Source organism: Pelodiscus sinensis, chromosome 9, assembly GCF_049634645.1.
Source record: "Pelodiscus sinensis isolate JC-2024 chromosome 9, ASM4963464v1, whole genome shotgun sequence".
NCBI classification, from domain to species: Eukaryota; Metazoa; Chordata; order Testudines; family Trionychidae; genus Pelodiscus; species Pelodiscus sinensis.
In genome coordinates, this window is record NC_134719.1 from 43,728,294 (window position 1) to 43,744,562 (window position 16,269).

Consider the following 16,269-nt stretch of genomic DNA (forward strand, 5'->3'; position numbering starts at 1 on the left):
TAACTGTACAACAAAAAAATACAAAGGAGAAAGTAATTCTAATCAGTTTTGTTTACATGTTAGTGTTTAGTAAGTATAGCTATTTAACAACGATGGGAAAATTCCATACAAAACCAAGTAAAAGTACTAAATTATAAAACACTTGGTATGAGGTGAAATGCTTCAAAGCATTTATCTCCTTCACAGAAACTAATCCTACTTATAGATTCTCATCTATCCCTCAGAGGTTCTTAGGTCATCCTCTAAAACACTAATTGACCTTTACACAGAACTGCTTTACATTTTTATAAATATCTTTAAAAAAAAAAAGGCCTGATCCTGCAGTATGTACTCACCCAAATCTTCCAGTGATATCAGTATGAGTGTCCAAGGAGTGAGGTCTGTACGTTACTCATGAGAAACATTTTTAGCATTTATCAAATATTAACAAAAGAAAATCATGTGCCGTGACCCAGTCACATCAAAAATATTATTTATCTTGAAGAAAGGAGAAAACTGAGGAATTTTTTGCAACAAGTGCAAACATGCTATTCTTGTTCATACATAAAAGTTTTAGCTGTTAGAGATTAATAGTCAGTCATTTGTTTACTACACACTTATGTGTGTGATATATCCTTGCCTAAAGCAGGCCAGCCAGCTCTTTCTAGAAGAATAATCTCCTTGGCCAAAATCATAGAGCTCCACCATCATGAGTATTGCATAGCCTTCTATTTCTATTGAGAGTATTTAGGAATAGTATGTATTAATTATTGCTTTGAGAGAATAGTTTTCCCTTATACATATATAGAAAATTTCTTCTATTAACGATATTTAAACATACACCAGAGATAGCAATTTCAATTGAAATTTGTCCAACTAGTGAACAGCTGAAAAGCACAAATTATTTTACGAGCTCTTTTTAACAGAAAGCAGTAACACATTTTCTTTAGTGGTACAGTGCCTGTACACAATAATGCCTGCCACTTCCCCAGCAGATTATTCTCTTTGACCTTCCTCTGCTATTACGAACTAGTTGTATCATTTTTCCGTTAGCCTGAAGAAGCATTTTATTTTCCTCAAGCCTGATACTGTGCTCTGGGTTGCAATTATATTCATAAAAAGTATTTTGTTAACACCACATGAAGGTGTGACACTCACTCATGTTAACTGCCATTACACAAGTCCAAAGGTGGACATATTTCTATTTCTTGTCTACATTTATTGGGGGATTGGTGCTGCAGTGATCAATCCCACAGGCATCAATTTAGCAGGTCTAGTGAAGATCCGCTAAATCGACTGCCAACTACTCTCTCCTTCTATAAGAACTTGTACAATGGCTGTCAACCATTAGTGGCTGATTCCCTCAGTATAAGGGAAGTCAACAGGAGAGTTTCTCCCATTAACCCCCCACAGTGGAGTCTCTGCAGTAACTTGCTCTAAGGTACTGCAGCTGGAGTTGCATAAATTAGGTTGACTTTGCTCCATAATGAAGACTACCGTATGTTTCCATCAAGTTATGTGCATGGGATCAATGCTGCCTAAATATGATGACCAAAAAAGGGAAGGAGAAAAAAATATACAAGAACTTGTACAATGGCTGTCAGACATTAGTGGCTTATTCTAGATGGATATTTTTATTTCTGTATTTAGTCCAAATGTATGCTTTTTTAACTATTCCATTCTGATGTAGGTCTTCTACCTGCTGCTTGCATTTCTCTTGCAGCTGTACCATACAATAAGATAGGTTTTCTGAATTTCCATTTCTCACTCTTCATATTCACTCTTACTACAACAATAAAACTTAAAAACAAAAAAAGGTAGGCATGTTTTACCAAAAACATTAACATTTTGGTCCCTCTTACTCAAGAGCTTGTTTTATAGCTGATAGATGATATAATTAGAAGTGTTGTCTAGGTTTTAACATTGGAATCAATATGTGAAAACAAAGCTAGATAGATGGTGAAGCAGTAGTGCACTACTACAACACCGTTCACATGACTAGTCTTTGAAGTACTCAGTCTCAGATAGCGAAATCTGTGTCCATACACCCAACATACCCAAAATGGCTCAATTATCATGCCTGAGAAATAAATAAGAGAAGAGCAAACAAAGAGAGGCTCAATGAACTATTGCCCTTCAATGGGAGTTGAATGCTTAACTCCTCCCTTTTGTATCTTTGAAATTCTGCTCCATAATCTTTAAAGAGTTGTGTTGCCTTTAATAAGAACTATACAGCAAACATCCTGCCAGGAGCACATGGAGCTTTTAAGTGCCACATACTGCTCGCAGGGCAGAGGCAGAGCGGAGGCGGCTTTGCGCGCACCCCCAGACCCTAACTGGGGAGTGCAGGAAGTCTCCTCCCACGCCAGAGTCATGGGCACCTCGGGGAAACCATGGGGGGGAGGGGCAAAGGCACTTCCTCACCCCCAGACCAATCAGAGTCTGAGGGAGGGGAACCCAGAAGTATCCTGGCCCCGCCCCTTCCTGTGCAACCCGGGGCTGCTTCAAAAATTTCTGAAGTGGACCCCCCAAAAAATTATTGCCCACCCCTGTTCTAGTCATTGTATAGAAAGAACATCAGCATGAATCTACTAAATAAGGTTTTCTTTGTTACCATAGTTTGAAGGATTTTCTAATACTCTTGTTCTTCATTTTCATTTTCAACAGTGACTATCACAGCAGAACCATCACTATTCAGGGCTACTTTGCCAGCAATAAGCTTGTTTAACTTCTCAAAGGTACCACAAAGTTGATTCACTTTGGGAATCAAAAAGATTTTTGCCAGAGGTATGCAAACTTTGTTTCCATCTACAAATGGCTCCGTGCTTCTATCAGCAGCACATTTTTCAGTTTCTGCTAGAGAAAGATTCGTTGAACATCTCATGCAACATTTAAATGGCTGGAATTTGAGTTTCGTCTCATTATGCTTCTTACGCTCAGACTTGAAATTGCCTAGTAGTCTTCTTTTAATGATTTCTGCTCCAAAAATAACTTCATTGACCACTGCATTCTGCAGGTACTTTTCATCTTTAAGACTTGGGTACACTGCCTTGAAAACCTTTAAAACCCAAAATATTAGGAAAGGAATTATCTCTTGGTGGTTTTTTTTATTCCCTCTGTGTTCAGTGAAATAGGACTACATACATTCCTCATAAATAAACAAAATTACATCAAAGATACCCAACTCATTCATCAATCTCTCTTCCAAACAGTATAACCTGCAAGACCCCAACTTTTTGGCCAGCCACTCAAGTAAAAAAAAAAAAGGGTAATATTACTTTAGTTAGGGTGAATTTACAAGGACACAAGATGGTTATTTCTCTCATATATATTTTCTAATTTCATACTATTCTTCAAAATACTTATTTCCTCTTAAAAATGCTTATACCTGTAAATATCAATTCCATTAACCAACCAAACCATTAACCAACCAAACAACAATAAACTAGAGAATACAATGGAAAAAGTGTGTTGATAATGAAATATTTTAACCCTAACAATTATATTTTAAGTTAAAATAACCATTTTTGTATAAATTGATTTTCCACTTAAAATAAACTGCTCTATATCATAAAAAAGTAACACAAGACCATTAAGTTTAAACAGCAGAAAAGCTGCCCTGCTACCACAGAAAAGTTGCCCTGCTCTCCTCACCCAGCTTTAGAAGCTTTTGATATCTAGACCACTGTTAATTTCTAGAATTAAAATGTTGCTTACAAAACCCTTTAAAATATTAACTTAATTTTCCAAGAAAGCCTTGTTTAAGACAACAAAATTTGCTTTTCCATATCTTAGGCTATGTCTAGACTACATCCCTCTTTTGAAAAAGGATGTAAATTAGACGTATCAAAATTGCAAATGAAGCTGGGATTTGAATTTCCCACGCTTCATTTGCATAATTGCATCGTTTTATCCAAAAACGATATTTCGAAAGTGAAACCGCAGTCTAGATGCGGTTCTAAAAGAAACGCCTTTCGAAAGATCATGTACTCCTCAAAAAATGAGGTTTACAGGATCTTTCAAAAAAAGGCTTTTTTTTTTTCCCAAAAGAACCACATTTGGACCGCGGTTTCACTTTCGAAATAGTTTTTCAAGAAACACTGATGCGATTATGCAAATGAAGCACGGGAAATTCAAATCCTGGCTTCATTTGCAATTTTGATATGTCTAATTTACATTCCTCTTTCAAAAGAGGGATGCAGTCTAGACATAGGCACAATGTTTGGTATTTTTGGAAACACAGCAACAAGTTCATTTTCTTCAAAGCGCTCTTGAACATGAGCTGGTCTACACTGGGAACATACCTCAGCACAGGTATGTGTCTCACTCAGGGCTGTGAACCCCTCCTATCTGTGTAGGCAGTATTTATACCAGTGATGGGCAACCTGCAGTCCATGGGCCACACACAGCCCATTAGGGTAAGCAGCTGGCAGGCCCTGAGACAGTTTGTTTACAGTTTCTCGAGCATCTGCAGCCATCACTTCCTGCAGCTTCCAGTGACTGCGATTCACTGTTCCCAGCCAACGTGAACTGCAGGAAGCAGTGGGCCACCAGGACGTGCTGGCAACTGCTTCCTGCAGCTTTCATTAGCTGGGAATGGTGAACCACAGTCACTGGGAGCTGCAGGGGAAAATGGATACTCAACATAAATAGTCTTCTGCCTGCCAGCTGCTTACTCTGATGGGCTCTGTGTGGCCCAAGGACTGCAGGTTGCCCACCACTGATCCATACTGAAGCACTGTACTTATGTCATTGTCACATGTTAGTGCAGACATACCCTATGCTATTAAATGCATGTATCAATAACAGGATATGGTATATACATAACCCTTATGATTCTGTCTCACAAAATTGTCCCTTTCCTATTGATCCCTATATAAAGCAAACTAAGTAGATATGAAGAGCGGAGAGCAGGAGATACTTACAGTTTTGTAAGCATGTTTTGTGTGTTTCTCAGAACTAACAGTTTCACCATTCTTTGGATGGTTTCTCATAAACACACCTATTTGGGTACAAAATCCAACATCCTCAGTTCCAGGTGGCGGGATACCTAGTCCAGTAAATTCCACTGTGTAATCATAGTGAGTAGCTGCATGTATTGCCCTAAGAAAAATAATGTAATCTTATTACATTGAATGATTATCTTTTATTGATAAAGAAATATGAGTCCTCGGCAAAAAATAAGACCACAATCCTGCTAATTCTTATGCACTTGCTTAACTTCAAAAATATTTATTTCAGTGGGACTACTTGTGTGCTTGAAATTAAGCACAAACATTTGAAAGATCACAGCCTTATTCTATAATACAATGAAAAAAAATTACATTGTTACCTCTGCATTTTTAAACAAACCAAAGTTTCTTTAATATTTTGCAAACACCAGATGGAAAACGTACATATCGTTATTATGCCTACTCAGTCTCTCACTATCAGTAAAGCAGACAGAATAAAAACAGAACATCTTAAGAAAAACAGCTTTTTTTACTTTGTCAGGCTTTCATAATTTAATCATGCCATTATTTTTAAAAAGAGGAAGTTACTCACCTTGTGCAGTAACAACAGTTCTTTGAGGCGTGCCCCCCCTTAGATCCTCCACTGTAGGTGTCGGGCTCATCCTGGTGCCACAGGTTGGAGATTCATCAGCCGTAGTTCAGCCAGACTGCGCATGTGCGGGAGGGGTCGCATACCTTTCGCACCGTTTCTGAGTGTGCACGTGGTCCGGCTCCCGCCAGTTCCTCCTACTTAAATCATATCCGAAAGACAAAAAGAAGAGACTCCGAAGTGGGGAGGAGGGCGGGTTGTGGAGCACCCATGGGGGGGACACACCTCGAAGAACCATCATTACTGCAAAAGGAGAGTAACTACTTCTTCTTCTTTAGGTAGTGTTCCCGTGGGCAGGGCTGGACGGAGGCATGGGCGAGCCGAGCAGCTGCTCAGGGCGCCAACCCACTGGGGTCCCTGATGGCAGCTATAAGGGGTAGCAGCTGTAAGGGACGCTGTGCATCAGGAGCCGCGCGCTCAGCTCCCACAGCGCCAGACAGCAGCGTCCTTGCCCCCACGGCTGCAGGGTCCTGCACAGCCCGGCACGTGCGTCTGCAGCGCTGGCCAGCACATGCGCCGTGCGCCCTGGGGGCGGGCCTCAGGCTGCGCACCAGCGGCCGTGACCGGCCCGCGCATGCGCCGAGCATCTCGGGGCAGGCCTCGGGCTTCGCGCCAGCAGCCGTGGCTGGCGCGCGCATGCGTCATGCACCCCAGGGGCGGGCCCATGCGCCCTGTGGGGGGCGGGCCTGCACCCCACTGGCGGGCCTGCGCATGTACCCTGTGCCCAGGGGCAGCGCCGCACACCCAGGCCCAGGGCGCCAAAAGGGCTCGGGCTGGCCCTGCCTGTGGGTGCTGCACTGTAGGTGACTACAGAGCAGTAGCCTGGTCTACGGAAGTGGAAATCGGAATTATGATCTATCTGCCCTAGAAAGTACTGCAAAGGCAACTGCTGAGTCATGCACGAGAGCATCAATGGCATAATGTCTTGCGAATGTAATGTCTGAGGACCAAGCTGCCGTGTGATGGATATCTTGTAAGGGGACTCCTCTGAGGAAGGCTGTCAACATCGCCATCGCTCTGGTGGAGTGAGCTTTCATTGTGTTTGGAAGGGGCCTGTTAAGCAATGAGTAGCAGCTCTGAGATGCAGTTCACAGTTAGCTTGGAAGTGCATTGTGCCATCAAAGGTTGGCCCTTAGATCATTCCTAACCGTCAGGGTAGTCAAACACTGGAATAAATTGCCCAGGGAGGTTGTGGAATCTCCATCTCTAGAGATATTTAAGAGTAGGTTAGATAAATGTCTATCAGGGATGGTCCAGACAGTATTTGGTCCTGCCATGAGGGCAGGGGTCTGGACTCGATGACCTCTTGAGGTCCCTTCCAGTCCTAGTATTCTATGATTCAGCCGTACAGAGTAGTAAGCATTGCAATTGCCGAAAGGGACATGTTCTCTGTTCTCTCCAGATAGAAGGCCAGAGCTCTACGTATGTCCAAGGTATGTAGCTGGGCTTCATGGTTGGAAGAGTGCAGCTTGGGATAAAATTTTGGGAGGATTATGGGTTCACTGACGTGGAACTCCGAGTTCACTTTCGGTAAGAAGTTTGGGTGGGGGCGCAGCATGACCCCAGGTAAACAGGGTGTATGGTGGTGTGGTCGAAAGAGCAGCCAACTCATCTACCCAGCGTGTGTATGTAATCGCTAGTAAGAAGACGAGCTTCAGCGTGAGCATTGCCAGATCACAGGTGACGAAAGGCTCAAATGAGGGATACATCAGAGTGTCCAGAACTAGCTCTAGATCCCATAAAACCAGTGGAATTCTGCATAGGAGGTATAGATTGGAAAGACCTTTTAGGAATCATTTGGTCATGGGATAGGCAAATATTGAGTAACTTTTACCAGTTGTCTAAAGGCAGATATCGCTGTGAGATGAACTCTGATGGATGGTAACGCCAAGCCCGAGTGTTGGAGGATGCGATGAATAGAGAATGAGTCTAGGTTATTAGCAGCACACCAGGTATAGAAATGACACCATTTATGCACGTAAGTTGTTCATGTGGAATCCCACCTACTGTGCATTAGCATGTGCTTTACCTCCTGAGAACAGACAATTTCCATCCATTGGAACCAGCTAGGAGCCACACTGTGAGGTGTAGTCAGTCAATTTGTAGGTGCATCATGGTCAGCCCTCGCTGTGTCAGAAAGTCGGGTTGTTCTGGCAGATGGTATGGAGGGCATAAAGACATTTGGAAGAGAACTGGAAGCCATGTCTGTCTGGGCCAAAACGGGGCTATGCGTATAACTGTGGCTCCGTCTACTGATATCTTCTCCAGTACTTTTGGGAGAAGTGGAATTGGAGGAAAATCATAAAGTAGGTGGCGGCTCCAGTCCAGTAGGAATGCATCCCCGAGGGACTTCAGTCCAACACCCACTCTGGAGCAGTACTCCGGACACTTCGCATTCTGATGTGTTGCGAATAGGTCTATAGTGGGGTACCCCGATCGTTGGAAGTGATGCTGCGTTATGTCATGGTTGAGTTCCCACTCATACTAAAGAAATAAATGTCTGCTGAGGGTGTCAGCAATGGTATTATCTTTGCCCTGGAGGTACATAGCGACAATGGTGACATCGTGGTGAATGCACTGGTTCCATAATTGCGTCACCTCTGCACAAAGATCTGGACCGGGCTCTTCCTTGCTGGCTGATATAATAGACCATGGTCATGTTGTCGGTAGGGACTTGAATAGCGTGACCGTGAATGGTGGATAGAAATCACTTGCAGGCATTGAATACTGCCCTCAGGTCAAGGAAATTGATATGTTGGAGAGATTCTTGTGTGGTCCATTGTCCTTGAACATGACATCCCGCACGGTGATCTCCCCAACCCAAGAGAGACGCATCTGTAGTAATCTGTATCATGGGTTGTGGACGATGGAATAGAATGGAATGCTGTAAGCATGTTGGTGGAAGAGGCCCTCCATGCCAGGGAGTCCTGTACTACTGTAGGTACTGACACTGATCTGTGAACATTGAGGTTTCCTGGACGATAGATGGAAGCTACCCAGTGTTGGAGGCATCTGAGATCATAGAATCAGAGCTTGAAGCACTGGCTTGCGCACAGGGTGTGCCGGGTATGCCTGGACACACCCTAATGTGGGGCGGACTGGCAGACTGGCTGGCTGGAGGCTGCTGGAGGAGGAGGGGTGTGACAGGGCAAGCCCTGCCCTCCGCCCCCGCAAGAAGATGTAGGCAGCCGTGGCGTCGGAAGCTGCGCATGCTCCGGCGACCCCGGACACTTGAAAAAGTCGGGACTGTACACCATGAAACTGGTGGAGGATGTGGGAGAGCTTTGGGTGTGTGTGTTCCCTCCCCACCACCCATGTGCCTCCTGCGGCTGGCCACCCCCTCCTGTGCACACCCCCGCAAATCCCTCTTCCTGCCTGTGGGGCCCCCCCGCCTTCAACCCCTACTACTGTCTGCCATCTCCAGTGCAGCTCTAGTGACAGTAGAGGAGCCGCTCATGGGGGGGGGCGGGACGGGGGGACCGGGCTCCCTGCCTTGCCAGCGCCACTCGCCCGCCTGCACCCCAGCGGCCAATCGTGCTGGGGCCCCGGAGTCTTGCCACTGGCCGGGTCGCGCTGGAAGGAGTGCCTGGCTGGGCAGGGCTGCAGTGGCCGCTCCTTGTGCGCTGGGCTCGGCCCCAAGCTGGGCTGCTGGTGGCCCAGCTCCGGAGCTGCCCACGTGGTGGGGGCCTGCTGCTCTGAGCCCATCCAGGGGGGAAAAAAACGGGCAGAAGGGGGGAGGGGAGGGGCTGGCCGGCAGGAGCAGTGTAGCTAGCCTGGGGAGATGGGGAGGAGGGGCAGTGTGGCTGGCTGGCAGAGATGGGGGGAAGGTGTCAGAGGCAGTGGGGCTGGCCAGGGGAGATTGGCAGGAAGCAGGAGTGGCTGGGAGGGTGGCGGGAGCAGTAAGCAAATCATCCGGCGGGGAGAGGGACTGACCCTGGCACATGCTGATCCTGGGACACTGTCAGTCCCGAGCATGGTCCTGACGAAGTGTGAGTGAATCTGGCTGCGGCTCCACAACATGCTCAGGGGATGGGACAGGGCTTCTCCTCCACCCCACGGCATCAGACTCAACCAGGAATCAACAATTTGGCCCCCCACAGCTTGTTCTGGGGAGCTACATTTCCCGGGAAGGTGGGATGTTGAACCTGGAGGATAAATGTGGCTTCCGGTGCCTGTGTGTGTGGATCCTGCTCAGAGCGTTAGGGCTCTGTGGTTACTACGGTCTCGTGTCTCTTGGAGATCTTCCGCCTGGCCCTCGGCCAGCAACTGGAGCAGCTCCACAGACTCCAGCCCCGCAAACTGGAAGGCAGAAGGTTGGGGAGGGGAAAGGGAAAAATAGGAAGGAAGGGACTTGTGCTGAGGGGAGGGGGACTGGGCAGGAGAAGAAAGGGGAAGGCACCAAGGGACAGGGTGCAGGAGAGAGAAATGCCAGCAGACCAAGTGCAGACAATGAGGAAAAGGGAAGGAGAAGAGGTGTCAGTGGGAGGGGGGACAGGGTGATGTTGGGAGAGGAGAGGGTAAGGGCATTGGGGGCTAGAGGAGGGAGGGGAAGGTGCTGGGAGAAGGCTTGAAAGAAGGGGTAGGTATGAGGAAGGTAGGGATGGAGCAAGTCGTGTGAGGGCACAGGGGCATGAGGGGAATGGGGGCAAAGGGTGGTGAGGGGGTGGACATTAGGGAAAAAGGAGGCAGGGGCAGTGAGGGAATAGGGAGGCACCAGGAAAGTGCAGGTGCCAGGGGATTCTGTTGGTAAAGCAGAAGGGCAGACACCTGCAGGGGAGGGACCAGCAGCAGAGGAGAGAGGCAGGGCAGGTGTGTAGAGAGGATGAGGAGGGGTAGTTTACATGATCAGAGTGGGGCTACTGGAGGAGTGGGCACTGGGGGGAGAGAAGGGCTGGTGGAGGGGGGCAGGTCTCAGGAAGGCTGAAGGCAGTGAGAAGGGCAGGAGTCAGGACAGCAGAGGAGGAGGATGGGGGCTAATTTGGCTATGACAAATCAGGAAAGAGATCTTGGAGTTATCGTGGCTAGTTCTCTGAAAATGTCCACAGTGTGCAGCAGCGGTCAAAAAGGCAAATAGGATGTTAAGAATCATTAAGAAAGGGATAGAAAATAAGACAAAGAATATCTTACTGCCCCTGTATAAAAGAAAGAGTTACTCACCTTGTGCAGTAACGGTTGTTCTTCGAGATGTGTCCCCGTGGGTGCTCCACTCTGGGTGCTGGTGTGTCCTCGCGCCGGCAACCGGAGACTTTTTCTAGCTGTTTCTGCCGCGGCACGCAGGCGCCGTAGTGCCCTCTAGTGTCGTTGGGACTGAAGGGGCGCCTGCACACGGCTCCTCCGTTCCTTCTCTACCCACCAGAGTATCAGGCTCCAAGCAGGGGAAGGAGGGAGGGTAGTGGAGCACCCACGGTGACACATCTCGAAGAACAACCGTTACTGCACAAGGTGAATAACTCTTTCTTCTCCTTCGAGTGGTCCCCGTGGGTGCTCCACTCTGGGTGACTACACAGCAGTTGTCAGCTCGCAGAGGTGGGTTTGGAGCCATGTGGTAGTAACTGTGGATAGCACTGCTTGTCCAACCGCCATAGAAGATGCTATCGAGGTGGAAAGAGCATAGTGTTGCGCAAAGGAGTGGTCAGATGACCAGATAGCAGCGTTGCAAATGTCCTGCAATGGAATGTTAGGAAGAAAAGCCGTCGTGGAAGCTACCGCTCTAGTGGAGTGAGCTGTGATAGGTCCAGGTAAGTCTTTGTTATATAGGGTATAAGAGGTTTTAATGCAGGATGTAATCCATTTAGAGATTCTCTGAGATGAGACTGCTTGTCCCTTAGATCTTTCAGCATAGGAGATGAAAAGTCTAGGCAAGGCTTGCCAGGGTCTCGTGCGATGTATGTAAAACGCCAATGCTCATCGGACGTCAAGAGTGTGCCACACGGTCTGTATCGGCTCCGTGTGTGGTTTCGGAAAGAAGGCAGGTAAGTGTATGGGTTCATTCACATGGAAGGGGGAGGGTAGTTTAGGTAGAAACTTAGGGTGGGGTCAGAGTATCACCCTGTCCTGTAAAAATACGGTGTATGGAGGGTCAGCCATTAAGGCTGCAAGCTCACTAACCCTCCTACTGGAGGTAATGGCGACGAGAAAAGCCACTTTCATGGACAAGTGAGACAAAGAGCAAGTCGCTATTGGTTCAAACGGGGGTTTTGTGAGGCTCTTAAGGACATGGTTCAGGTCCCAAATGGGGACTGGTGGCCAGACCGGAGGGAAGGTGTTCTGCAGGCCTTTGAAGAAAAGCTTGGTCAGTGGGTCAGCGAGAAAGGAAGTGCCTTGTTCAGAACGGTGAAAGGCCGCTATGGCCGCAGCATGGACCTTGATAGTACTGAGTGCTAGGCCGGAGTGTTTCAGAGAGAGTAAGTAGTCCAATAAGGTATGTACAGGAGCAAGGTGTGGTGGGCTTGCATGGGTTTGAGCATACCATTGGGAGAAACGCGTCCACTTGTATCGGTAGGTTTTCCTGGTGGAACGTCTCCTACTATTAATTAGCATGTGTCTCACTTGTTCTGAACAGGCAGTTTCGGCATCTTGAAGCCATGAAGGAGCCAAGCGTGGAGCTTCAGCTTGGGGATGTCCGGGTGAAGGGTTCGACCGTGGTTTTGTGAGAGGAGGTCGTGATGTGGAGGGAAGGCATACGGGTCCGTTACCATCATCTTGAGGAGGTAAGGGTACCATGTTCATTTGAGCCATGCAGGTGCCACTAGAATAACCCGTGCCTGGTTCGATCTGATCTTGTCCAGGACTCTGTGTAGGAGTGGGAGAGGGGGAAAGGCATACAGGAGGGAGGCATCCCATGTGATGGAAAAGGCATCTCCGAGGGAACTTCTCCCCAGGGCTCCCCTGGAGCAGTAGAGGTGGCACTTTCGATTGCTCTTTTTGGCGAAGAGGTCATCGGGAAGTATTCCGGGAAGATACACAGCGGAAGGGGTGACCCCGTGTGAGAGGCACCAGGTCCAGAATTTGGTGGCTTCCGAGCATAGGGAAGGGGAACGGGCGCCACCCTGCCGGTTGATGTAGTACATGCAGGTGGTATTGTCCGTCATAATGGTGATGGTCTTGTGGACTATATGCTGAATGAAGTATTGGCATGCATATCTGACTGCCCATAGTTCGAGGAGGTTGATGTGGAGTGTTTGCTCCAGAAATGACCATTTGCCTTGGGCTGTGATGCTTCCCAAATGGGCTCCCCATCCCATGAGTGAGGCGTCTGTTATAATTGTGAGAATGGAAGTTGGACGTTGAAAGGGAACGCCATGTAGCATATTTTGAGGAATTGTCCACCAGAGCAGGGAATTGATAATGCGTGGTGGGATAGCGACGTACTTGGAGATTTGGTCCCTGAAGGGTCTGTACACCGTAGCGAGCCAGGACTGAAGAGGTCTCATGTGGAGTCTGGCCAAACTGACGACATATGTCGTAGAGGCCATGTGTCCGAGGATTTTGAGGCAGTGGCAGACCGTGACAGTTGGTACCGCTTGTGTTGCTTGGATAAGGTCGCAGATTATCGCAAACCTGTGTTCGGGAAGAGTGGCCCTTGCTGCGATTGTATCGAGGAGAGCACCTATGAACTCCAGTCTCTGTGTTGGGCATAGAGTGGATTTTGCATAATTTACATGAAACCCGAGACTGAGTAAAAGGGCTACTGTGGTATCTATCATGACCTTCGTTTCGTCGAAAGACGCAGCTTTTATGAGGCAATCGTCCAAGTATGGGAATATTATGATGCCTTGGCGTCGCAGCAAGGCCATTACTACCGATAGGGTTTTGGAAAATACCCTGGGGGCTGTGGAGAGACCAAACGGGATCACCCTGTATTGGTAGTGTTGGGTACCCACTGTAAATCGGAGGAAGCGTCTGTGAGCAGGATGAATTGTAATATGGAAATATGCATCCTGAAGGTCAAGAGCCGAAAGCCAATCGTGTTGGTCGAGTGCAGGAATGATAGTTGAGAGGGTAACCATCTTGAAACGGTAGTATACAATGTATTTGTTGAGGCGCCTGAGGTCTAAGATGGGGCGCCAACCTCCTGTCTTCTTCTGGGTTAGGAAGTATGTTGAGTAGAATCCCCGGCCTCGGAATTGTGTTGGTATGTGTTCTACTGCGCCCAGTTGAATGAGGTGTGAAACCTCTTGCAGGAGTACAGTTTCGTGAGAGGGGTCCTTGAAAAGGGATGGGGTGGGAGGGTGGTTGGGCAGGGTAGAGGTAAAGGGAATGACGTAGCCAGATTGGACTAAGTTGAAAACCCACTTGTCCGAGGTAATGAGGGACCATTGATGGAAAAACGCTCGGAGGGGGTGGTGGAACTGAAGGGTAGCAGTTGGGAGGGTCAGTGGACTGGCTTCCTGGCTCTCGACCAGGCCTTCAAACCTGCTGCTTGCCGGATGGGGGATGGGGTGTGGCATGTTGTTGTTGTCGTCGTTGTGGTCTACGACACTGGGATCTCTGTTTGCGGAAATCATATTTGGGTTGTTGGCGGAATGGTTCTCTCGGTCATTGGTAAGGCTGGTATCTGGTTCTCCTAAATGGAGGAGTATACATTCCTAGGGTCCTAAGGGTTGTACGGGAGTCCTTCATAGAATGCAACACCTCATCGGTTTTAGTTGCGAATAGGTTGGTCCGATCGAAGGGTAGATCTTCGACCTTTTGTTGGAGGTCCCTAGGTACGCCAGAGGCTTGTAGCCATGACATTCGGCGGAGCACTATCGCCGAGGCCGTGATTCGAGCCACGGTGTCTGCCACGTCCATAGCGGACTGCAAAGCTGTGCAGGAAATGGTGAGGCCTTCCTGCATAATACTAAGCAGGGTTGGCCGTTTATGCTCCGGGAGGTGTAGGAGGAGGTCCTGGAGCTTTGAGTAATTGGCATGATCATAGTCTGCCAGCATAGCAGTGTAATTGGACGCCCTAAGGAGCAATGTGGACGAAGAATAAACCTTTCGGCCCATAATGTCAATCTTTTTGTGGTCTCTGTCCTGTGGGGTTGTTCTTAGGTTACGTTGTTTACCCTTGTGACGTACAGAATCCACTATTAGGGAGTTAGGGGGTGGGTGGGTGAAAAGAAAGTCCATATCCTTTGGAGCGATGAAGTATTTGCGGTCTGCTCTCTTCTTTGTTGGAGTGACAGACGCTGGGGTCTGCCAAATATTGTCAGCCGGGTCCATAATGGCCTCATCCATAGGGATGGCAATTCTGGAAGCAGTTGGGGGTTGAAGCGTGCGAAGGAGTCGATATTGTTTGACCTGCACCTCTTGAAGATCTTTTTCCTGGGCTACAGCAACTCTTTTAAACAGCTCTTGGAACTTTTTCATATCGTCTCCCGACGGTGGGGCCTCGGTGATGACCGCTTCGTCTGGGGAAGAGGAGGAGTTGTATAGCGGAGATCCAGTCTCGCCCTCAGAGAGGGAGTCATGACCGCCTGAAGGAGCTGGAGAATTCAGCTCTGTGGCCGATGTGGTGGCAGGAGGTGAGGCGGGAGGTGGCCTAGAAGTGGTAGAAGAGGGTCGATGGTGAGTCCTCTTTGGATGTGAGTCCCACGGTTGCCATTGGGTGGCATATGGCGGGGGTGGGTAGGCATACTGGTGTGGATACCACGGATGCGGAGGGGGAGGGTATGCATATTGAACCGCAGGCATTTGCCAAGATGCAGGTCTGTGAGCCGGGCTAGAGTGTTGCGACGAGAACCTGCTTCTGGGTTCAGTGCCGATGTCACTAGCTGAACGAGAAGCAGCCGAAGAGCGGTGCAATCTCGCTGAGTGGATAGAGGAACCCGGGGACGGTGGTGCCGAAGAGGTGTGGCTCTGCACTGGGGATCGGTACCGGCTCCGGCTTTGGGACGGTGCCGAGCGGTGTGGTCTCGGTGGTAACGGTGTCGTTATTGGAGATGATGTGGGTGCCGACGTGCATCCCGGCACCGAAGTGCTAGGAGGTGGATTATCAGTACGGGCCTTTTTCGGTGCCGAGCCCGGTGCCGTTTGGTGTTACTTCGGTGCCGAGCGCTCTCTAGATGGCGCCGTCGTTGCAGATGATGGCTTAGGTGCCGTAGCAGTCGGTGCCGCTGATTTTTGTTTCAGCTCGGAATGAGCCCTCTTGTGCGGTGCCTGTGTCTTAGATCGCGGCACACCAGAGGTTCCTGGCATATCCTCAGTGACTGAGGGTACCGAGGGTATAGTTGGAGCCGGAGAGAGTCCGGTTTTCGACCCCGCAGAAGAAGAGTGGGTAGGGGGTTGGTCTTTTTCCATACCCTTAGTCGGCTGAGGCGGTCTAGGGAAGGAAGGCGAGTCCTCTGAGGAGGGACGGAGCGACTTCTCATATAAGAGAGTCGTCAGTCTGTTGGCTCTGTCGTGGCGCGCCCTCGCTGTCAATTTAGAACAATTCGGGCACTTTTGCGTCTGGTGTGCCTCCCCAAGACACTTAATGCAGGTGGAATGTCTGTCGGACACCGGCATGGCATCCCGACATGTCTCGCAACGTTTGAAGCCCGGCGAGCCGGGCATGAAGGGTTGGGGAACAAGCGGCAAGCCGCAACGAGAGAAATTTTTTTTTTGTTTTAAAGAACTAGTGGGGGGAGGGTTCGAAAACTTGGTTGATGAGGTAACTAGGGGGTAAAACAAAGAATTTAACTGTTTTCTTCCCACAGAAATAGG

The 16,269-nt window shown here is 48.5% G+C and overlaps 1 protein-coding gene across 4 annotated transcripts in view; it reads right to left on the bottom strand.

The window, feature by feature from the left end:
• Positions 1-1,586: 1,586 nt before the first annotated feature.
• Positions 1,587-16,269, bottom strand: part of HENMT1 (HEN methyltransferase 1) — a 32,991-nt gene continuing 18,308 nt past the window's right edge. For all 4 annotated transcript variants that reach the window (XM_075936651.1, XM_075936650.1, XM_075936653.1 and 1 more), the window contains 2 exons: positions 4,905-5,082; positions 1,587-3,037 (listed from right to left, as the gene is read on the bottom strand). In XM_075936651.1, the coding sequence (XP_075792766.1) occupies positions 2,612-3,037; positions 4,905-5,082 (604 nt within the window). In that variant the 3' untranslated portion in view covers positions 1,587-2,611. The remainder of the gene's footprint in view (positions 3,038-4,904; positions 5,083-16,269) is intronic.